The 24,826-nt window shown below is 38.7% G+C and overlaps 1 protein-coding gene and 1 long non-coding RNA gene across 20 annotated transcripts in view; both read left to right on the top strand.

Moving 5' to 3' along the window:
* nfixb (nuclear factor I/Xb) overlaps window positions 1–24,443 on the top strand; it is a 109,684-nt gene extending 85,241 nt beyond the window's left edge. For 6 of the 18 annotated variants that reach the window (XM_077620014.1, XM_077620016.1, XM_077620021.1 and 3 more), the window contains 10 exons: window positions 297–371; window positions 1,507–1,627; window positions 2,344–2,379; window positions 2,797–2,927; window positions 4,750–4,827; window positions 8,561–8,689; window positions 11,957–12,132; window positions 13,776–13,923; window positions 15,594–15,685; window positions 18,389–24,443. In XM_077620014.1, coding sequence (XP_077476140.1) covers window positions 297–371; window positions 1,507–1,627; window positions 2,344–2,379; window positions 2,797–2,927; window positions 4,750–4,827; window positions 8,561–8,689; window positions 11,957–12,132; window positions 13,776–13,923; window positions 15,594–15,685; window positions 18,389–18,403 — 1,001 coding nt within the window. In that variant the 3' untranslated portion in view covers window positions 18,404–24,443. The remainder of the gene's footprint in view (window positions 1–296; window positions 372–1,506; window positions 1,628–2,343; window positions 2,380–2,796; window positions 2,928–4,749; window positions 4,828–8,560; window positions 8,690–11,956; window positions 12,133–13,775; window positions 13,924–15,593; window positions 15,686–18,388) is intronic. The other 12 variants (XM_077620030.1, XM_077620028.1, XM_077620013.1 and 9 more) reach the window with 11 other exon arrangements.
* The window catches only part of LOC144088932 (uncharacterized), a 270,343-nt gene that overhangs the window by 127,860 nt on the left and 117,657 nt on the right, over window positions 1–24,826 (top strand). The gene's annotated exons all lie outside the window — the stretch shown is intronic.

Below are 24,826 nucleotides of genomic sequence, written 5' to 3'. Positions count from 1 at the left end.
CTGTTCCTTCCCTTTCGCATATACATGAGAAGGTTGTCCTTTTGGGGATTGTACCCTATAGTTTAGCATAATTGGCTGTTTGCAATTGTCAAAAGATAATCGAATAACATGTCAAATTCAGAACCAAAAGATAGAAAACACAGATAGCAGCCGTGCAAGCAAACCTTTTGGACTTTCTCTCAGTTTGTTCATGTGTTGTAAACTACACTGTATATGTGTGTGTGTGTACGACCATATACACATCTTCAACATATGCCACGCAGCCCTCTTCCTCACTCCGTGTGCTTTCTACACAGGCCACTTGAGTTTCCAGGACTGCTTTGTGACTTCAGGGGTGTGGAACGTAGCCGAGCTGGTCCGCGTGTCACAGAGTGAGTCACAACTATAAATTATCCTGTCAATCTCTCCATAAAGGCACACTGCTTCTATCATTTGTCGCACACTGCACTACATCCACTGCTGAAACAGAGTTAGGCTCAGCAGCTCTTTTTACAACAACTGGTAAAAATTTGGAGGGGGAGGCTGAGAGTGGGGGTAAATACACATTCATGACATAAATTACAATTTTCAGTTGACCTCACTAACTTATTTCATATGTTCAGCTAAAACCATATATAACTTGTTCCATTCCTTTACTCTTCAGGCCATCCACAATTTTGAACTGCGTACTTCAAGGAAGGGCGGTATAATCATATCAGCGCCAGTTCTCAATACTAGCACAATCCAACGTCAAAACTATGGCAAACAAAAGGTTTTCGGACCAGTGATTTGTGGTGAAGAAAACTGGTTGTCAGATTCAATTCTCTAAAATTATGCTCTCATATGAACTTTGAACTTCTTGCTCTGATTAAGAAAAATCATACGTGGATGCTTTTGGATCTCATGTAATAATATCGGGACATTTTTTTGCAAATGATTAGATTAATTTGTGTTCTTTTTCCCCCAAAAGGGATAGCAAGCTGCTATTCAATGGATTTTTTACGAGTTAGAGATGTTTTCTTTGTTATTACTTTGTAGTTGGGGGCTAGCAGCAAAAATATATATATATAGAGAAAAATATATTCAGGACACAAGCTCATTTTTCAGTGCCATTAATGGCGCTGAGACGTTTAATTCATTTTCACTGGGAGGAGCAAATTAATTGGAAAAGGAATTAGTAGACATCTAGCATTGTCAATGGCAGCCAGTCTGTACAATGACTATCCTGGGAAGGGTTAAAACTATTTGTGAGCTTTGTCTGTATTTTGTTCTTATTGTCCTCTTGGAAAAGTATTTGGAATAAAAAAAGATTTTCAGTCGCCTTACCCATCCCTAAAAACCCATGCCCACTTAAAATATGTTCTTGTTTTATAATCTGAATTTTCACAAAGGTAACATTTTAAAAAACACACACACGTGGATTAGGACCTTTCATTTGGTCATCTTAAAAAAAAGTTGTCCACAACAAAAGGGAAAGGCTATAATCAGTACTGAACGTCTCTCATTCACTGTTCTTCCATTCTGCAGCCCCGGTAGCTACAGCGACTGGCCCCAGCTTCTCCCTGGCTGATCTTGACAGTCCTGGATACTACAACATCAACCAGGTCACCCTGGGACGGCGTTCAATCACCTCCACTCCTTCCACCAGGTATGTGTGTAATATAACAGAAATCTTTCGGAGACTTAATTTTGTGTGTAGGCAAACAAGCAAACAAAGCAGAGAGGAAATAGAAATTGAATGGGAACAACTGCACAAACTAGGCTTGGGCGATAAATTGATGTTAAAAATTATAAATCGAGTTTTATGGCAGATGATTAAAAAAAAATCGAGTTTCTTGTCTTGCCCCACAGGCTATTGGAATATAATGGCACCCGCACAATATCTGAGTGGGGTTTGGTTGAAAATTGAATTTCTGAATGTGGCCAATATTTCTAAGATGTTTTGAAAATTTAATTTCACAATAAAATAAAATAAAATAAACTCTAATGGCATGCTGTACTTGCAGCCATGACTTTTTCTGGTCTGTTTTCAATAGTTTTGTCTTTGATGTCATTAGATTATGTAGGTTTAACCAATACTATGATAGTATGCACACCCTCAGTATTTACACAAAAAACCTCGAATGTGAACGTATTCTATGTATTAATCCTCATCAATTTCAAATTTGTTAACATCTGTATTCTACTGTATTCTTGTGCTTGTTCTGCTTTTTGATTGTGGTTTCTTCCTTGCCCCCCAATGTTTCTTCTCCATTACTAATCCTTCTCATTTCCTTTCATTTCACCAACCAATCCATCCGTCATTCTGTCTGATGTTTGGGTGTCTGTTTTTCCTTGTCCTCTCCCGCTCATCTTACGCTGCAGGACTGAAATGGAGCTTTATGCAAGTCTCCCACGGAGGTACACTCATCACAGCATATCTCCCTTGATACTAATGTAACACAGAACCCTTCATCACACACGCACAAACGCCAAGCAAGCTGTCTCACACACAATTTGAAGCGCTTGTACGCTTTCTGCCCCTTGTATTTTATTGCTTACAGATGTGTGAGTCTATAAGAATGTGCAAACACATACAGAAAGTATCCCAGCATCCCAAAACATTGTGTGTTTGGTTTCTAGTGGTCCGATGAAAAGTGGTACAGCATGTTGAGTAAAAACGGTGTCTTATATTACTTGTAGTCCTTCATGGCATGAAACCTAATACAAAATTAAACTTGAATATACGTCATTTATACTTAACCATTGCAAGACAACTATCCCTAAAACAGACTTAATAGTCAAATAACCTTCTCCTCCTCCTCCCACTCTTTATAGCTCTAACAAGCGCAAGTCCATTGATGACAGTGAGATGGAGAGCCCGGTGGATGATGTCTTCTACTCGGGCCGTTCGCCAGCAGCTGGCAGCAGCTCACAGTCCAGTGGTTGGCCTAATGATGTAGATGCAGGTAATCCAACTTCAAGATTGACTATATCTTAATTTTCTGCGCTTTTCAAATGTCTGTCCTAAAGTCCACTTCAAGTCAGGCAATAGTTAAAATCATCAAATTTGTGATAACATTAAGAGACTTTGCTATACTGTCTAGATTTAACGCATCAATTCGAATTTTCTTATATCAGTACCGTATTTTTTGGACTATAAATCGCACCTGAGTAGGAGTTGCACTACCCAGAAAATGCACAATGAAAGGGAAAACATTTTTGGGGGCGGAATCTTATTTGATACAATCCAAAACAAAGAACAGACATGTCAGTTAGAAAGAAAAGAAAGTTAAAAAAAAAAGTAATTACATTTTTTTGGGGTAAGTCCTTCTCAGTTGTTATTACAAATTACAGGCGCTTCTACGGGTTCACGGTGGTGACCCCTGAGGGGATAAGCCAAAAATCCACCCACTCACAATGTTAAAATGATCAACACAGATCTAACGCACCCTCTTGTGGTTCAATGTAAAAATAACGTGTTAAATAAAATAATAATGTGTGAATAATCTAATCCATAAATCGCACTCGAGTATAAATCGCACCTCCGGCCATACTAGAAAAAAATGACTTATACAGTACTTACACATAAATATATATATACACACGTAAAAATTAGGAAATGAAAACATTTGCATCTTCTTGCTGGAGAAATGTGGTCATTATGAATAAAAAAAAACACAATAGTCTGATAATGCTCAGTAAATGCTGTCATTTTTTTATTTATGTTTTTCTTGTTAAATGGGTGGTATGATGAGATGAAATGACAATGTTTTTATTGGATAAATGTATTTCAGTTATTTTATAAAGGGTTGTTCCGAAATAGAAAATATGCTTCAGCAAAGTGTTAGTTTAAGGATCTGCTTTAAATTTTAAAAATGAACTGACTTGAAGTGGTCCAAAGACTGTCCATCTCTTCCACTATCCACACCTTTGAGTCAACGATATGCATTTGTACTTTGTTATCTAGGGCCCCTTACTTTAATTATCATTGGTTCACATGCTGATTAAGGTCCCAGCCCAGTGTCTGCCATGATGCCATAGCACATGGAATAGTAAAATAAAATGTAGCATTTTTTTATAGATCAGATCAGACACTTTCTTTATTATTATTTTTTTGTGTTTGGTTTTAACTCAACACTGTCCAGTTTTTTAATGAATGCACACTTAAATGTAAATAAAATTAAAATGTACTTCTCATATCCAAATCATATAAAATGCAGTGTTATTCAGCACTAATTATGTATGCACAGCTAAATGGCTGAGCATTTATATACAATTCGCTTACCTTCATAGTGACCACGGAAACAAAAAATTCAAATATATGAGCACTTCAATAATTGTGTTAAGTAGATATTTTAAATCAGAAAGACACAACCATGTTGGTACCTATTAAAATAATAATTAATACTTTTGGGCTGTTTTCGCAGAATATAGCATGTGGAGATTTGTTAAAAAAAAAAACAGGCATATCCCAGCAGAGGGAAATATGTAGTATATTGTTAATAAATTCATTGTTTTAACATGTATTTTTCAAATTATGCTTTTTTCCATACCACTCTCATGCCTACTCATGCTGCCTTTTAATCACACTGCAGTAGTGATGGAATCATTTTATAGACACACACTTGCTGCATCCAATAAAGTGAAACCTCTATTGTCCATTATTTAACCAACCACCTCTCTTTCTCCCCCTCTTATTCTTTCTTTCTATCATTTCCTTCTCTGTCTACTTCTCTCCTCCCCTCTTCCATTGATAACTCTTCTCTTCTCCCTTGTTTGGCCTTTCAGTGCAGCACCATTTGGCCAGTGTGCAGGAGAGGAAGATTAAGCATGAGAGCGATGGAGTGCAGTTTCCTTACCACCATGGTTAGACCAACATTAAGCATTATACTATGTACATGTGCTCTATATACATGCTTTACTTTCGCTCGCACCAACATGCATCCTTGCATCATCTTTCTCTCGTTTCTTTTATGGAGTACAGTATGTTCTTTTTCTGTGATCCCTTTTCTTATCTTCATTACTTGTGTGTCGTGTTTTCTGGCTATGCTGCCACTGGTTGGGGTAATATTTCTACCAGATGTCTGCTGTTGTCCTTCATGGATTTACCAAAGCCTTTTGGTAGCCCAGTAGCTCCATACTATTCAGGGCCTGCACGTCTGACTGGCATCTTGGGGATAGGGAAAACCCCGGTGCGATAAAGACGTTCACATTTTACTGACTTAAAATAAAAACAAACATGATTGTTTTGAATTGCTGTTCAGTACCATGGCCATCCCTCAGTTGCAATAACTCATTGGCTGCCACTGATGGAGATGAATACAAGCAATGATCCAATCAAATCGATCAAAAAGCATACTTTGTTAAAATATTGTGATTTGTTTATAAAAAATGTTTTCATTTATGTATCTGAAATATTTCAAAAACATAAAAATTACATTGGATATGTTCATTGGATTGGAGAAATGTCTCTATGCTAACTATGGACATAATATCGTATAAAATCGATTAAAAACACATTAATAAACTGAATCTTGACAGACTTTGGAATATTGGAAAATATGGAACCGTTCTCCACTCAATCATTATTATGTTATTAAATGTTCATAGGGTTGGATAATATGACCTGAAAATAAAATCCTCAGATTTTTACACCAGAAATTGGATTTACAACTTTTTAAGGAGCAGAAGACAGAAAATTAAAAAAATATTTTAAAAAATGTCACCATTTCTAGCATGGTGATTTAAGTCATTGGCTGCCATTGACAGTGCTAGACTTACAATCAAATTGACACGTCTGTGTTCTATAAAACAAACAATAAGCATTTGTGGCCAAAAAATTAAGTACAGGACTGTGTATATTGTATCAGGTCCAAAACTCCTAAACTCTTGCATGAATGAATAGTTTTCCCAAGATAAAGTTGTCAACGAGATGTCGCTCAGTGAATTGGGTGTTGTTAAAAAGTGATACGTGAGCAACTGTTGAATTATGGCATCTGGGACTCTCCTGCTCTGATTGTCTAAACAGAGCTGTTGAAGGACATCCCACTTGTCGCAGACCTGCCTCTGAACGATGGGACATGACCCAAACAAATATGACTAAAGGCACCCTGGTGTATAATCAATGCACAAAATGCCTTCTGTCGGCGAGACACACTCTTTCACTGACGTTTTCAAAAAGGCACATGAACGCATGTGCAGGACCATGATTTTTAGCACACTCTTTTTTTTTTTTCTGTGACATACATTCACACATACACACTGCCCAATCTGGAAAGGAGCTACGTTCCAGTCCAGATGGTGCCTCCATGTGTCTGCAGTGAAGGGAGCTACTGGGTTACAGCAGACATCTGCTCTGGTGGTGGTGGTGATGGTGTTGAGAGTGGTCGAGGGGCGGAGGATGGGGGATGAAGCCTCCGCCTGCTCTCGAGGTAACGCTCAACCTGAATGAAAAGCTCTGAAGCTTGGCAGGGTGATCTAGTGATTTAACAGGACTTTTACTGCTGGCCTGCTCTCTCTCTCTTGTTCTCTCTATCTTATTCTGCCGCCTGCACAGTGATGGGAAAAATTCTTAAAGACAACTGAACTATTTGAGGGGATTTCTCAAGTATTTCTGGACATTTGTTGATTGTGGTGGTATGGATGGATGTTGTCAGGGTCGCCTTGCGTTTAAGTGCAATGCCTTGTGTGCCAACTGTGTGTGTGTGCGATAAATATTCAATCAAGGAAGCTCTGTTTGGTCATGTTGGTTTTTTTGGAAATCAAAGTTAGTGTTTTGGAAGTGCTTTTATGCTATGCACGCACGTATTTTTATTTTTGCGTTACTATGTTTTTTAGGAATTCTCTTGTGAAATTTGAGGGGTTGTGTAGGGGTCAAAAAATTAAATCTCTTTTTTTAATGTTTTTATGCGATTATTTTTCTACTACTTACGTTAAAATAAGACAATATGAACAAAATACAAAGTGCTAGACAAGTTTAACTTGACATAGGGTACTCATGGAACTCCTTTTAGAGATCTGGGGCCGTCAAAAGCCCTGAAACATGAGTTTAAAAAATCTGTGAAGTAATTGGTTGTCATTGACGGTGATAGACGTCCAATCCATTTGAACTGGGAAGCTTGGCAGGGAATGAACAAATCAATCCCACCTTAAATGGATTGCTCGTTTACAAGTGACAACCTAATTCAAACTCACAGCAGTAGGATGAAAACAGCCACACGATTGGACGTCTATCATCATAAATGGCACTGAAAGATTTAATCAAATATAACAAGCCACTGCAAAACATGACTTCAGCATTCTGCAGAAGTAAATACCATGTTGTCCTTGAGAAAGTAATTTTCTATCGGTTTACTTCTCTGTTGCTTTCTGGCTTTGCGGATTGTTGTATTCCAGGATGAGGTCAACACTGCGGTACAATGCAGAGGTGAAATGCACCCTTTGGATCTGGTTCTCAAACCTTGAAGTTGTAAATTGCACCTTTTGAAATACTATAAATTCCCTCAGTACCGGCCACATGAGGCCCAGATCACAGCAATAAGTCTCTTTTATCTATAGCTCTCACACGTTTGGCCATGTTTCTGGTCCAATGGTGTGCTGTGCCTATAATTAGCATGCTCATTTTTACCAAAATGAGCTATGTTTTGTCCAGGTCTTCCACCTCAACTGACATTTACAGACAAAGGGAGCAGGAAAGCGGAGAAGCTAGAATATATTTGTAGTTTTGTTTTGGCCATTCCGTCACAACCGGTCTCCCAATTAACTCCTTCCATCCATCCCCAGCCTTCGTCCAGCTTACAATGAACCTTGTCCAGTACTCACCACCCTACCTCAACAGCCTGTGAACATTGTTTCTATTAAAGAGTTTATTTTAACGTGGTCCATGATGTCATTCAGAAATACCTGATATATTTAGTGTCTGGTGTTGCATCACTCAAGCTGGCTCACTCGGTCCAACGTGTCACCCAAATCTCCTTCATTTAAGGTTGTCGCTGTTTGTGTTGAGCATGCTCCTGCTTTTGCACCGGATGGGGCTAAGCGAGGAGCTTGTAGAGTTTGGGATGAGTCATCACATTGGCTTCTGATGTGAGAGTTCTAATTTTCCGTTTCAGTCGGCTTTGCGCTGTGTCAAATGACACGACTGGTAGACACACTCCAATGGAGATCCTATTTGGATTGCCACTACACTTCCCAGCTCTCCTATCTCCTTATACTCCGCGCCCAGACATCCTCCTTGCCCTCCCCGCCACTTCCCATTTTTACTCTGAAAGCCTGTTGCGTCAAACGTAGTCTCTCACCAACCCCTGCCCGTACCTCCCTGCGCCCTAATTTGAGAGCTAGGGTCCACTTCGTCAACTGTAAACAAATAGGAAGTAATGAATAGTCCGTGAAGTCAACCCACCTGTCAGTTAAGCCACTCTACTAAATCAATGAGGATTTAAATGATCTAACATTGATTTCAGTCGATCATAATCATTTGATTCTTCTAATCAAATTGAAGGACACTTTTTTTTAAATAGAGTCAAAGCAAGCAACGCAGCCATGTTTCATTAAAACCTCGTCTCTGTTCTGCCATTTTGTTGATCCCCTTTTTTACCAGGACTGTCATCGCCTGGTTCTCTTAAGAAGCCTGGGAAATTCGATTTCAGCGCCCTGTCCTCCCAGACGAGGTCCCCCCGCATGGCGTTCACCCACCACCCACTGCCAATGCTGGCGGGAGTGAGACCAGGTGAGACCAACCCAGCTCCAGACCCTAATCGCTCCCTCCTCCCCCATCAACCTCCTCCTTATCCTACTACCCACTCCCACAACTTGAGCCCCACCCCAAAAGCAAAAGCACTGTTTGGGGCAAATAAGAGTGGCTGGGAATTTCAAATCTGGCAGGTAGCTCCTCTGTGCTCGCCTCTGCCTCCTCGTCTTTTGTCTTCTAACTTCGTAGGGTTTTGGTCAAACTGGTTGCAGCTTGAGGCATTCTGGGCATGTGCTTTTCTGTTGGTAGATGGTGAGGGTGGCAAATGAGTTGTCTTTTTTTGCTTACTTGCATTAAGTGCTTTAGCTCCATGTTGCAAGGGCACTTGATGGATTTGCTTCTCTGTAAAATGTGGCTTGACACATTGCTTGAATGCAGCATAGGAATCTGTTGCATACGCTTGTACTGAAATATTGTTTTCGTTTGTTACAAGTGACATTTCTTGACGAAATGCTGATGTTAAAGACTCAGTCATGTATTAGGTAAATTAAACACGTACCGAAAATTGGATGGGTGCAAATGTTTGGTCGAAATGTAAATGAAAATGAGGTTTCTGTTGCGGTCCAAAATCCTTTTTTCACCGGAATTACATAACTGGAACCAAAAAGTTCCCCTATTTATGCTGTCAGCCCTCAAATACAAAGTAATAACTTCACAAAGAAACCCTCTCATTCAACATATTCAAGAACCGGTTGCTATATTTCATTAATCAATTACTCTCATAACTACTCCCCTTACTCAGATACTCAGATTATCTTTTTTTTGTAATCATCCCGCACTACAAAAAATAATGCTTATTAATTGTTGCCTAGGCCTACATACCCCATCACTAGAATTCATTCACAGCTAACTGAACATCAATGTTTATATCTACAAGCTAGTTGTTAATGAATTTTAACAAGGCCGATGTAGTCACCCTTTCATGTTATTTTTAATTGCGTTTTCATCTCAATTTTCTCTTGCCAGTTTTATGATTTATTTTTTATTTTTTTGCATTTAATCACAGAAGTGCTGATTGATCCAGTGATCACATCTGTTTTATTCAGACTTGCAAGAGTAGAAGATTAGCACTTGGAGTGAAATGCTTTGTGAACCAGCTGGTCCTCCACCATGCTGAAGCAAGAATCTCGTGATAACAGCAGATATCAAACAAAGCTAAACCAGTCCAGACAATAAATCACAGCTCTCCTAATTTTATCGCCATTGCGCAGATAAAGGGGGGTGCATCTCCTATTTGGAAAGGCTACATGTATGAATCCAGCCAAATAAGAAGCCCTCTGCAGATCATTTTCCCTGAGCTTTTTGTGCAGTTTGGCTACATTAAAAGCTTATCAAACCATCAATCCAATATGAGATGAGGCTTCTCATTAACTGTTGGTTGGCTGCAGCTCCAGCAAACCCATCCACGCTTCACCTACAAATTGTCACACGTTACTGGTGACAAAGAATTGTTAGTAGTTTGCATATGGGTGCCGTTCCCATGTCTGTGTAACACTTATCTAACCACTTAAAAGCTGTAGTTTTTTACAAAGACATGATGTAAAAGGGATCTAAGGAAATGTTGAAGTAAGTAGCAATAAGAAGCACAATTATGATCAGCTTTGAAAGATGATGCCTTTACTGATGTTGGTCCCTTTATCCCCATTCAGTCACATAGAAGGAGCCTACGATTCAAAGTCTACCCTCTCATCACCACCCCTAGCACTATAAACCTTTTCCCATCCCACCCCCTATACTACTAGATAGTTTGGCCTTTACCCAGTCTTTAATGAGATTAACAGGGGGACTATAGGAACAGGGAGGCAACACCAATGGGGTGAAGGGAGCCTGGTCTGGGTGAGAGGTGTTGCTAGGCTTAGAGACTTAGTCCCCTTTCTAGGGGGGGTGATGCAGAGGGGTTGGCACTCTCATGAAGTACACTCGCACGCACAATGTATAAGACATAAGTACCGAAGAGTGTTGGCAGCCTTTCATGGGCAGCTGGGGGCTTGTATGGGATGGGTCTCAGACTGGCACAGTTAAAGGAAGAATGGGCCTCTAATATGAATCAAGAAGATTTAGTAATGGATATAGGTCTGACAGAGGGGGCTTTGTGTATTGGTGCAACTTGCACTCACTCACATTTCCCACCAATACTCTGATATCTCTCTCTCGTCAAGGACAGTGCTTCTTAAATAATGGGCTGCAACTCCCTGGGCCTTTGTGACCCTTAGGGACATGTTTTGTTGTTGTTGTTGTTGTTGTTTTTGTTAAATGTGATTTCACATCAACCACAGTAGGTGGCAGTAGTGCAATAGGTTTTTTTATATACTACGCAAACAATATGAAGAGATTACGGATGGGTGATGTGGCCTATAAAGATCATAACTGATTGATTCAGCACTAGAAAGCCAATCAGTTTTGACTCAGACAGGGCAAAATAACATTTGTTTGCTCAGGGGGTCTTAAAGTGTCTTCTTCTTTGTGGGGAAAGACAGAAATGAATTGAGTAGCACTGCTTTAGAGAACCATAAAGGATATTGACGTCCGTACCATAGATGTATCCATATATGCTATCAAAAACCAGAGAAAGTATAACAGTAAAACCCATATTTAGAAGACTGTGTGGAAAAAATACTTCTATAAAAAATAAAAAGTGAGTCTTTAGAGGTTGGGTTCTCAATGCCAAGTTGCACTGATGCCAATGACACCCTCAAAACAGCTCATAGGCGTGCAGGCATTAAAAACTGCTAATTTAAGACAGTACTCAATGATCTCTTTGTGCTATTTCCTTTTTACAGCCTATGCAGGTCTGATTTTGAATGTGTGCACGTTCAAGTTCAGTAGTGGATTGAACCATGTATGACTTTGAATGTTGCTGACTCTAAAGATTTTTTTGCGTCTCATTGGAAAGCAGTGTGCGTGTGCATGTGTGTGAGAGGGAGAATTTGAGAGAGAATGTGCAAGAGAGAGAGCGAATGTTCTCAGAAAAGCTTTATAAATTCACTGGAGTGATCATAAAAGTTTACAAGCATTGACCACAGTTATTAACCTAAAACAGCTTTTCATGAGAAAACAACATTTGCATTTTAGATTTTCACTCAAATTGTGATGATTCCTGTTGTGAAGTGACCATCTTGTAGGCATTATTCACATCATTCATTCCTCAAATCTTTACAAATGAGCACAGTTTTAACTTGTTTGTTGTTTGACTTTTCTTTTTCTGTTATTCATGTACTCGTTTAATACAAAAACCTTGGTTTGCAGGGAGTCCTCGTGCTTCTGCCTCAGCCCTGCACTTCCCATCTCCCTCCATCATACAGCAGTCAAGCCCTTACTTCACCCATCCGACCATCCGCTACCACCACCACCCCGGACAGGATCCCTTGAAGGAGTTTGTGCAGTTTGTCTGCGCTGATGGCCCAGGGCAGGCCGGCGGACAGGTAACGTTCACCGCCTCTTACATTTTTTTCCCCTTTTGTTTATCTGTTCTTTATAAAGAACACGTTAATTAGTCCCACCAGGAATCCGTAATTTGAATTCAATGTCTTTCTTGGAAATCCGTTGCAGAATATTATGTTTGTCGCTAGATATCGCTGTTAATTAGAAGCCGTCACACACTGAAAAGATTCGGAGTTTTATTGCCTTCCTGAATGTGCTCACTTTTTCCTAGCAGTCAGCAGTTATGTTTATGTAAAAAAGTGGATCGTTTATGCTTGGTTTAATGCAATGTTCTGCACTTTATACATTTTTTGTTTTCTCAGATACATGCAGTAGGCTTTTCTTTACAATATCCAAGCCAAGTGACTGCTTTCCTTTAGAATCACTTCTGCCTCAAACCCGTTTTCATTTTATAAATAATGCACATAAATCAGCTCAAGAGAGTGACAAAGACAATATTGATGGTTATTGTTCATTTGTTGTAGTATTGCAAATAACTTCATGAGAGATTTTTTACACCATTATTTCTTTATTCTAGTCATTTGAGTTGTTTTTTTAATTTTTGTTTTTGTGTTTTGTTTTTTGTTCGCCCCCTGACTCAACATTTTTTTGCCACTGATTCCTGGGGGCACGAGTTAACTCTCCGTTGGGCCCCTTTTGCTAAATGTACCTGAATAACTCAAAGTTACCACCAGGAAAAAAGAAAGTCTTGAAGTCTAATTATATATTCCTTTAAATAGTGTTTAATTGACAATTAAAATGCTGAACTCAAATTTTATTGTAGAAAAAAAATATTATCTCATTGACCACCATTGATGGCAATTGACGTCCAATCAATTTTGACTGGGAAATCTACCAGTGAATAAACATTTGTTCAGTCAACCCTCCCACGTTGAATGGATTGAACGTCTACACATGACAAACTCTTTTAAATTCACATAAGAGGAATTTAAAGGAACAGATGATTGGACATCGATCGTGCCGTATTTATAGGGAAATGGCTCAAATTGTTGTCATATTTATTTTGCTGTTTGGTGATTCCAACAAAGGCATTCTATGTCTTCGATTTATTTTGCTCCACCCACTCACGCAGAATTTGCACTCATCAGCACACTGGTAGTCAGTCACTCACAATACATATCAGTCTTGTGTTATATTTCTGTTTCCATCACTTGCTGTGGTTACCCTTTTAGTTGGACATTGGTTCTTTGGTACTGGTATCATTGGTAATGCTGTCCTTGTGTAGAAGAGTATTCTCTCCATGGTTTTGATTTCTTGCCATCTTCTGGGTGAACGCTGTCAATAATTTGCTCACTTACCTCCTACACACCTCCTCCACCCACCCACCATGGACCACCCCTGTGGAACCTCACACGTCAAACTCCAGCTCCCACTCCAATCAAACCCTGTGGTGACTATTATTTTTCACACCTCCATAAAAGAAGCCGTCCACATACGTCATCCTATTGGTTGTTGTTATCCACCACCTTCCTCTCCCTCCCACCATCGCCCCCTTGTCCTCCCACCTCCGTCATGGATATTTTTTGGGGACCTGGCCTCCCGAGCTGTGTCCTTTCTTTTTTTCCATCCCGTGTTTGCGGATATTCGCATGTCACCCTCCTGACCCTGTTTGTGTTGTCTGCAGCCAAACGGGAGCGGCCAGAGCAAAATGCCAGGCTCCTTCTTGCTGCCTCCACCTCCCCCAGTGGCCCGCCCAGTGCCCCTCCCTATGCCCGACTCTAAACCCAACAGCACGCCCCCAGACGGCGGACTCTCATCGCCCGCATCTCCGTGTAAGTGACCCCACAAAGACCACTTTGAAAACCAAATCAAGGACAAAAGAATCTAAAAAGAATTTGAAACAAACGCCCTCTTAAGGGAAGAATCCCTCCCCCTGCCCATTGTTCTTCCCCCTACTTTCTTGTCTAAACAACGACTCGCATCTCTTCACCCTTGGAAGTGGGGCCTACACAGATAAATTAATTTTGGAGATGTCAAAAGTAGATCAGAGTCACTTCAAAAGTTGATGAAGAACCTGAGAAATGTTCCAGTGACCTTTATGGCGTGCATCTGGGTTGTGTACCCAGTCCAATCAGTTTGAGTAGCTCAATATGCTCAGCCTTGTGCCTTGATGTGAATTTTTCCCTGTTTCGCTTATTGGTCACATGTCGGAAAGTGCAGATCTAGAGAGGTTTTTATAATCTATCCCATTGGCTGGTAATGGAGTATTTTCATTAGTTGTTTTAGGCAGAACCTGAATGGAGACCTGTGTCAAGGTGTGTGTGTGAAGAGAAGTCAGTTGGCAAGTGAGACTATATTCACAATCGACCTGTGATTGGAGGGGCACTGGATGGAGCAATTTTGTTTTGTTTTGTAGTTTTTCGAATGTGGTACCTATGTTTCCCACAATCAGTGTCTGAGAGTTCTTTATGTCCTTTGTATGTTATCCCAATTTACACTAAATGGTTGTGTACTCTGTCAGTGCCATTGAATTACTCTTAACGTCAGACCTCTCCTTCTGTCCCTCTCTTTCTTGCATTCGGGCACTTTTTCAGTTTAGTCTTTGATCTGAATTCTTCACACGGAGATGTGAATTCTCAACATCTGAATTCCCAAGGGTACCTGAACAGCTCTATATTCACACTCTGATGCCATTGGTCTATAAGTATCCCTGAGTGGTCCTCAGTGTGAGTGTTTGGAGCGCTGAAGTACTTTTAGTGCTGGATTTATCAACAGGGCTTTATACAGTAATGTTCACAAGTTACGTACAATCTTGGGCTCTTTAACACTTTACAGGCCATCCACGTAAATTTGTGCAAATTGCTTTAACAAAATAATAATATTGTTATCAAAACAAGAATTCAAACTTCACTATTAACTAAGATTATTTGGTTAAGTTTAACTAGATAGTAAATAAGATAAATATATACATTTTTAAAAATCTTGATCTGTGCTACCTTCCAAAGTACTTTCTATTGTTACATTTGTGACATTTTTAGTTACTTCCTATCATAACAAATACATGGTTGGCAGCATACATTTGAATGTACGCACAACCATTTCCTGAAGATTTTTACTTGAAAATGTGATATTTAATCAGACACCATGCAGCCATAGGGGAATGGTACAGTTACTTCTGTAAAAGGGAAGCAAAAACATCCTTCCCAACTGTCCCATGAATCATGGTTTAAATACATTCCCAGAGTCACAAGTCAAAATTGAGCATGACTGTTAAAATAGTAAAAAAGAAGAAGAAAAAAGTATGCTGCATAGAAGTTCAAATTAAAAGTAAGAACTAGATTTTCATTTCCACCTAAATCTTTGTTTTCACATTATATATTTGGACACATTTTCTAAATAATATTTTACAGTGATGTAAATGGAAAACAATGACAATGTTTACATTTTTCAACATCTGTCTTTATGCCCTCTTATGTACTTTTCTTGTCTTGTTTTCCAATAGCATACTCCGCGCCAGGCCCCACAGCTCCCAACAGGTTTGTCGGCATCGGATCACGGGACAACAACTTTCTGAACATCCCGCAGCAGACACAGGTGGGACTTACATTACACTGTCTACTCGCCCAATTCTGGTTGCTAATGTCCTGTCACTCACACACATTACACAACTAAGTCAAGGCTGTACGTTCGGGTCTATCACATGTTTAACACAAATGGATCCTACAGACGTTCCCCAGTAGCCAATCACATTAGCCATATGCCCACCACCCAAATTTCAAATTTCTTTTGTTATTTTGTATTATCCTCTTCTTTTTCTCATCTTCTGCCATTCACATTGTCCCTCTGTCACCTTTTTTACTTTGCAACAAGTCACAACCTTCCCCCATTACATCAATACTTTCCTCATTAGTATATAACCGCACCCGCCTGGAGCCAGCTCAACTACGTTCCCCCCAACACATGGAAACCATCTGAATCCTCTGTGCTGATCCCTCCCTTATTTCCCTGCCCTCCATGCTTTCACTCATCTTTACTTTCACCAACCCTGCTTTTTTTCTGACCAGTCATTCCTACACTTTTATTGTCTTGCTTCTTTTAGCATTCCATTCTGATTTATTTTCTCTCCCATAAAGACTGTTTTTAATTCTCTATACACATTGAATGTTTTTGTTTTTGTTTTAACTTAAGCTGGCTGGGAAAACCAGACATGGTGTATGACAACTCTACCATGATATACTGCAAAAATGAATCTTAAATATTTGTTTGAGTGTTTATCATAGTAAATTTGGTACATGTACTCAAAAAAAAATCTTATCAATGCTGATCGCTGGGTTCCAGATTCCCTCTAGTGGCTGAATGAATATTTGACAGAAAAAAAGGGTAAAATGAGGTGTTTTAATGGTTTTCCACGAATTAAATACATGAAGAAAATAAATGTAAAAATCAGTATTACATTTTTTTTTAATAGTAATAATTCTTGTAACAATTATTGGCAAAAACACAATGCTGAGCCCTGTGAAGGATAATGCAAGCAGGGGTGATTACAGATTCATTCTTTTAGCCATCCTGGGTTCAATATAAAGTCTTCCCTGGAAAGTCAAAGTTTTAGGTGCATAGCAGGCAGGTCTCAGCTGGCCAAATTCAGTCGTAACAGTAAACGTGGTCTTAAGGAAACTATGCGCAGGGAGTCAGTCTCCACAACTAAAATTAGAACTAGAGTTTAGTAGCTCAAAGCAATGCTTTGCATTCTACTTTTAGTGACTCAAGATTAAGCGGGGAGATGTTGCCATGGATGAAGTCTGCCAGAAAATTGCCAATGGGGGTCTGCCTAATAGAAAGGGCAGCATGGGGAGGTTGTTGTGTAGGGCTGGGCAATATGGGCTATATATCTAAAAATCGTAACTTTTTTTTAAAATCCAAAATTAGAATTTTCCCAGACCCCCCTCCTTTTTAAGCCGACAATAAGAACCAAAGTCAAAAGATCACAAAAACTTTATCGAGGCACTCGTACTCATTGGCTGCCATTGACAACACTAGATGTCCATCCAATCTATTTTGGCTGTTAAGGGCGAACGAAATAACGAATTTATTTATGCAATTTTTAAAAAATCAAATGAAGTAATAACATCGATTTTTAGTCCAAGCCTTGGGAAAATATAGTTAACACATGCGTGTTTTGGTTTGTCTGAAGCTAACTATCGAGAGATTTAAGACCCTCCTTAGCAGTTGACATTATTTGTGTTCACTTTCGGTGAGCTGTGAAACTTTTTACACATGTTAATAATTCCCAGTGGATGACTCTTCTAATTTATTTCTTCTAATGCCACCCTGAAGCCTTACTTCATGTTTCAGTCTAAATAGCTTCATAACTAATGGAATATTGTCGTCTTGACTGAAGGCATTTAACATTCATCTCTAAAAAAATCAATGTAAACATCCCAAAACTAACTAAGCGAATAATTGTGTTTAGGCAATCATAACTGCTCTAATAAAAAACTAAAGACTTTTTTTCTCTAAAGACAGCAGTGCGCCTTATATATGGATCAATATTGGTTAATTATTGTATGAAATTCCCTTTAGCACAGCGCCATCTACTTGATGTATAACACAACACTTAACCACCACTACTACTACAGTTCCATCTAGTGCAGTGGTTCCCAAACTATCTTACCTGACGCCCCCCTTCTTGCTTCCAGTAGACCCGCACGACCCCCCCCCCTCCCACTTCCTCTTTTGCTCATGTGAACTTATTTTATTTTATTGCATTTATTTCTTAGCATTGTTCAGGAAAACAGATCTCTGTTAATAGAAAACGGGTTGGACCGTTGGAGTTACTGCTATAATCATATTTTGCAAGTATTTAATGGCAGATATTTGTTCTTTGATTTTATTATTCTTATAATCTATTTAAACATTTTTTTAGCAGATGACTTCACGCCCCCCTTGAATTCTCTTTACGCCTCCCGAGGGGGGCACGCCCCCCAGTTTGGGAACCACTGATCTAGTGGATGTATAACACAGTCCCTTACTACTACTGCTACTACTACTACTACTACTATCATCACCACATCACTACTGCATTTTATAATCTGTGCGCCTTATATATGAAACAAAATTTAAGATAAGCCATTCGTTGAAGGTGCGCCCTATAGTGCAGAAAATATGCTTTACCACAGTAAACATATAACATCAGTTAATGTTCATTTCAAAGTGATTAGGTCATAGTTATCGTATGTTTGTTCACATTTTTGAGCTTTAACTCTAACTAAATAATTACCGTTTGTTTCTCTCTTCCAGTCTTGGTTCCTCTGACAAGATCTGTGTGACAACTAGCAACTAGAATTCTTTCTTTACAATCAGAAGTACACAATTGTCCTACAATCACCACAGCGACTGGCCATTCGTTGCACCCACAAACATAAAACCCTGCGAAGCACCCCAGGAAAATTCAGCAGCATTTAGAGGAACGCTGAGGTTGTTGTATTCAGACAGAGGAAGGAGCCATACGGCACAAAGATGGCTAGAGGGAAAGATAATAAGATGAACAAGAGGATGAGAGGACAGTAAGGCTGCAAGGAGGCATGTCTCCAGGAAAGAAGGGAAGCAGCACAGGCTTGCAGTGATGCAGGAGGATCCTAAGGATCAGAACGGCTTCAACTTCTTTGCAAGAATGCAGTGGCCTCAAAAATCAATCAACATTCAAGCAAAACCCACCGTCAAATACTCCATTATGTTTCTCCCGAATGCCCAATTTGGTCAAGTTGACCAACGTGTCTCTCTCAAAATGATCAGTGACTCCATAAAATTCCCCTTAAACTCCCCACGTTAACTAAAGAGACACTATGCCAAAATATAGCCTGAAGGCTTTGCAGCTACCAGCTGAATCAATTAACTCATTGGCTGCCGTTGACGCCGATAGATGTCTAATCCATTGGAACTTGGAGGGCTCACGTCTGTTCATTCGCTGCCAAGCCTCCCACGTCGAATGGATTGACCATTAACGAGCGGCATCCAGACTAATTCAAATTCACAGCAGAATGAAAAGAGCTGCTGAAAGAGTTAACATGACGCATCGATGTGCACTATTACCTACAAGGCACGAAGGCCAACCTGAGTCGCCTCTTCTGAAAAGAAAAAAACATGGCAAAAGAGGCCAACACATTATCACTGTTTGTCACATCTGCCCACACGACCAATTTGAAAAAAAGGAAGAAAAAACAAGTGTGCCACACAGTGTTTGTAAACACTTAAAAACAAATCATGTAGTATTTCTAGGCGGTGTGATGTGTAGTTACAAAGCAAGCCCAGTAAACTTCTCACTACCTAATCAATTAGCAATCCAAAACAACACTGAAAATGCAGTGTGCTCCATTATACAGTAAATAGCAGCTATTGCTTCCCCTTATTTCGCCCTCTTGTAATGTAGGTCATTGCTTTTGGTATCTCATGCATGTTCTTTTTTTGGGGGGGATTTGTACTATTTTTTTAAATTGTTTTTATATTTGAATGACAGCACCTTATAATGAAACAGTAGGATGTCGAAGCACGGTGGTTGAAACCTAGCCCATGGTCATGTTTTGAAAACAGAAGAAAACAATTTAAACATTTTTGGGAGACTTTTGCTTACTTACCAAAAGTTCTAAAGAACACTGATACCATATCAGTATGGTCAATATGAAGCTATAGCCCAATTAGTGCAGCAGAATTTGGGAGCAAAGAGAAGGGTTAGCCTGGCCCTGAAGTGACTATCACCTGTCCAGTTCTAAGATCGCCATTTTTACTGGCAGGAAAAGCAAAAATAACATACAACAGATAGTTGTTTTTGGTTTGATAGTGTCAGACATGGATCATATCACCATCTGAACAAGCCAGGCTAGTAATTGTAAATTTACAATGCAAATATTTTTTCTAAATTTATGACCCTCCATCTTATTTCTGTTCCAGACGAACAGGGTTCATACCAAAATGATTGATTTTCAATTCGGGCTGGGCGATATGGCCCAAAAGATAAAATCTCCACTTTTTTAACCAAAAATCTGATCCATGATTTTTCATTTTAATTTTATTTTATCAGCATTTGCATTAATTTATCATTTAATTCATTGATAACTTGTTATATTAAAATAATGGTTAATTTAAAAAAATGGTATCCCTATATTTATAAATGAGATTTGTCGTTAAAAATGTGGACGTCACTTTTTGGCCAAAATGCGATGCATCCATTTGTGGATGGCAAGTCTTTATAAAGTTAACATTTTTTTTTAAGTACCAAAAATTGTCCCTTCCCTTGTAAAGGTTTGAAAAAGGTTTAACAAAAATCAAGTGTAAAACTTTTGTCTTAAATATATTTCTCCCCAATGTGTGCTCTCAGCCCCAAATAGATATTATAAACTTCAAAAATAAATTATAATATAATCTGCTAGATTTAATCTTTTTGGCAAAGAAAATTTGAATTTCTAATTTTTTTTCTATAATTCACAATAAATAAATAAAAACGTTATCGCCCAAGCCTAGTCCTTGATTTGGATCTTTAAAAGCTGTATGAACCCTGCAAACTGTAATGGTAGCAATTCTAGGAATACTAACAACATGACTGTGACAATCAAAAAGAAGGCATATTTTCGGGGAACGTCTTTGCTAAGTTCAACTAAAGTGGCGCCAAAAGCCTCTGCTTCTTCTATTTAAACCATGTTTGGCTGGTGGCGGTGGTGACACTCGATGACACGAGTTAGAGTAACAGGAAAAGAAGGGACAGGTTGCTAACGAGGGGAAAGTTGCTCTTTTTCTGTCTCCCTAAAACGTTTACCCTGTTGTTTACACTCCCAGGCCGGGCCCCTGCTCCAAGAGCAGATGGAACCACACTGCGGAGCAAAATGAATATGTGACATATCGTTCTGTTTTCAGTCGCCATGTGCACACTTTTTTTAAGCTGATAAAAAAAAATGGGATGCACAGGATTGGTCTTTAGTTTAAGGATGGTGGCTCTGTTCATGTCAGCCCCGATGTATTGTGAATTGAAGAGCCCTTATTGATCAAAAATGCACTAAAGCAATCACGCCAGCCAAACTTTTCTAGAATCAATTAAAAATCAGTGTTCACACGCGTCTTAAATGCTAACACACACACACACACACTTCTGCCCAAGTGAAATCCAAGAGGGAAGTCTTAAATGTCGACAATCTGACGAGGCCTTTATGCTTGTTATCCTTTTATATGAACGTCATGATCGTCCCAATGGTTCATTTAGTTTCTGACGGACATCCGAGAGGTTCCATTGAAAACACTCACCCGACCTCACAAAATAACTGGACTGCCTGGCCATGTTCTTCACTGCAGGAAAGTTAGATAGTTGGCCAAACATCTCATAGAGAGCAAGTTCTGCTGACTTCACGGTGGCTTCTGTAATTTCTTTTGTAATCTAAAGGAAGTGCCTCTGTATTCCCATTATGCAATTTGTCAAACATGAATTCAGGTTCTTTTTTCATATATAAGCTATAGTGAATGGTGGACGGAAAATATGTCAGGAGAGTGGGAGAGAACAGTTCACTAGATGATCGTAAGCATCTTTATATATAATACACATATATTTATAGATATATAATTTTGGAGGGATTTTTTTTTGCAATATAAGCTCAGTGGCAGTCTAGTTATTTTTTGAAGCATGGCAGTCATAGGTTGCATCTCAGAAATGGCTTAATGGAGCTACGTAGCAAGCTCAATTGCACAAAATGGCAGAATAGACAAGAAAAATCAATGTCGAACAATAGAAGAAAAAAACAATCAGATCATGTAGATGAGTAAAAAATATCAGCTTATGTTTATTTGTTTTCTTGTTTTGATGGGAAGCATTGTTGTTAAAACTCAATGATGTGTGTTGATTGAGCCATGTGCAATGCCTTGGTAGAGGATTTGTGTTTGTTTGCGATTGTTTGAGGGTGTTGCAAGAAAAGAGGGAGAAATCTCTTTGTTTTTTCTTTTTTCATTTGTTGTTATTTGTGTTTTAAGTCCATGTGCTCTGGGACTCTAAATATCTGAGTGGAGAAAAAAAATCAAACTCTGTAAGTAAGGGGGCAATTGTTTTTATAAGTTTCTGTTTCTGGTCTTTATTGTTAAAGAACATTTTCCTTTTTAATCATTTATTTTTAACGTGGGAGGGCTGAAGGAACGATTTTGCAGCTCAGAAAATATTGCAATGAAACTGGTGCTTTTCTCATGATAGATTATTAAAGCCATACTTTAAAGAAAAATCAATACAGAAAATAATTGTTTTATTAGACTAGATTTGTTGTATTATAAGAATATACATTATACCCAAACCTTTTAACAGCATGAGCATGACTTAGGATGATGTGGCCTAAAAATAAAACCTTTTTCATTTTTATATATAGTACGTAATATACTTTCTTTTGTACTGGAATCTGAACTCCAAATTTTTCCCTTTTTTTTCCTGCGTTACAACTTTTTACAAATGTATTAGGTATTTTTTTTAACTTAATCTGATAAAGTGCAGGTTTTTTTTCTTTTCAGTATGGCTCTAATACTTGTGCTTTTTAGACTGAAGTACCATCACTCAACTACAGGCCTACATAAATACTACACAAGATTACAAAATTATCTTCTTTTTTAAGGAAAACATGCATTATTCTGTGTTCTTTTGTATGTACTGAGGGAGAGAGGAGTGTTATTGTTTGGGGTTGGTGGAAAGGTTTTTGTAACAAAAGGCACCCCCTATCCCTCATGACATTTTGACACCAGTTGGACTGTATCATCTCATATCCAGTATATTAATATATGACTAAGACAAGAACTTCTCCATTTGGGAGACACATAAAGACTATGACTGATGTTTTCTTGTCTGGCAAGAGTTAAGTTTTCTGGTGTAAAAATTCCGTCAGAAATTTGCATTTGGAGTGGCATTGTCAACCATTTCAAATGAGACCCGCCCCCTTCTCTCGCCATCACCGACTTGTAAATGATTATACAGTAAATATTCGTTTGGTGAAGTAGTATTTTAGACTAAGAGCATCTTAAAGGTTGTCCCTAAAAAAAAGTGCCTTTTGTCCACAGATTCCATCTGGTATACTCCTGAGATCCCATTTAAAAAGGAAAAAAAATGTCCCCTCCTTCATACTTCTATATCCACTTGTTTCTCTTCCCCTTTTTAAAGCAGTATACATTGTACTAAAGGCAATTGGTGTGATTTAGTTCCTGTTTTTATTGTTGAATAATGAAAAAAAAGCAGAAAAAAACTATATATAAAAAAAAAGCTTCTCTTTCCTCTGTATCTTGTCTTCTGTCTATCTTGGACACTGGAGTAGTCTGTAGCTGCCCCTCATCCTTTTTTCCCTTTTTCTCCGAATGGTGGGGTTTAAAAAAAAGAAAAAAAATACACAAGATTTATTTTTTATTTGATTTTTTTTTGTCTGAGCAGAATGCAGTTAGCTCACATGTTATTCTTGTCTGTATGCTTCACATTGTATTACCATACCCATCTTCTTCAGCTTTTCCATTCAACCGCTAATGTAAGTGAACAAGTTACACCAGTGGGCTCTTGGGCTGTGTTGGGGATGGAAAGGGGCTGTTGTGGTTTAGAGAAGGAGCGGCAAAACTAGGGAGATGTGCTGTAGAACTGCTAGTAAAGGCAGGTTAGTTTGTAACCCTTGTTTGTGTCTATTTATTTTTTTTATAATCACATTTGGATTTGATGATTGATTCTTTTTTTTTAATGGCAACTTCATACACAAGGCAGTGCTAAAATGCCATACTCAGTTTTGCACCTTTCAGTGGTTGAATAAGACCTACTTAAAAACAAAAAAATACAAAAAAACCTTTTTTATTTGTGTAAAAAGCACCTTATAAGTAGGCCCGTTCTATGGTGTTGAGGCTAAAAGGCTCATTTTAAGCACAATCAAAAGAGGCGAGAGAAAAAAGAAAAGAAAAAAAAACGTCCCACACTGCCTCACCATATGGAGTCTCTAAATTAGCAGTGTGTCGTAGACAGAGACCAAAGTGGTGTGTACAGACTTCGGCATGCGTAAGAAAAAGCACCTTGACAATTTAGCAGCAGTGACAGTATTATCAAGAACCACGGTTTGAGAAGCCATACCAGAGAGGGACAAGTTGCACGGGGTCAGTGAGGTTAAGCAAGGCCCCCTTGGCTGTTGATATCCACCACCTTAACTGCTTCTCCTCCTCCACCCATCAAACCAGTACCCCATCCTCAGACACACTTCCAAGAGCCCCTGGTGAAATGCATGTGTTAAAGTTTCTTTTCCATAATAATAATAATAATTAAAAAAAACAGTTTGAAAAGAGCAGCACTTGATTGAATAAAAGGATGTTCTTAACTGTACATTGTGTTTGTCTTTGATTCTTACATGCCATTAATGGCCTGCTGGGTTAAAAAGGCAGATTTGGGGATTCTAGGAAAGTAATTTTTGTGCTGCCCTCTTGTGGGAAGAAAAGTCCAATTAAAGACAGATTTCTATTTGGAAACCATTGATGAGTGACTGTATTTTGTTTCTCAAATATAAATACAATGAATTAATTATTTTAAATAAAAAGGAAATAAAAATGAATTTAAAACAGAAACACTGGTTATAACTCTGAAGTTGTTATTACCCCATTTTCTTTCATGATATTAAATTCATTGCTGGCCATTAACCAACTTCAATCAACTTCAAGACCACACCAATCACGACTAATCTACGTCATCTTAAAAACATGGACATTGAG

Source organism: Stigmatopora argus, chromosome 14 (assembly GCF_051989625.1).
Source record: "Stigmatopora argus isolate UIUO_Sarg chromosome 14, RoL_Sarg_1.0, whole genome shotgun sequence".
Classification (NCBI taxonomy): domain Eukaryota; kingdom Metazoa; phylum Chordata; class Actinopteri; order Syngnathiformes; family Syngnathidae; genus Stigmatopora; species Stigmatopora argus.
Note: the sequence above shows the minus strand (reverse complement) of the source record. Positions and strands in the feature narration are given on the sequence as shown.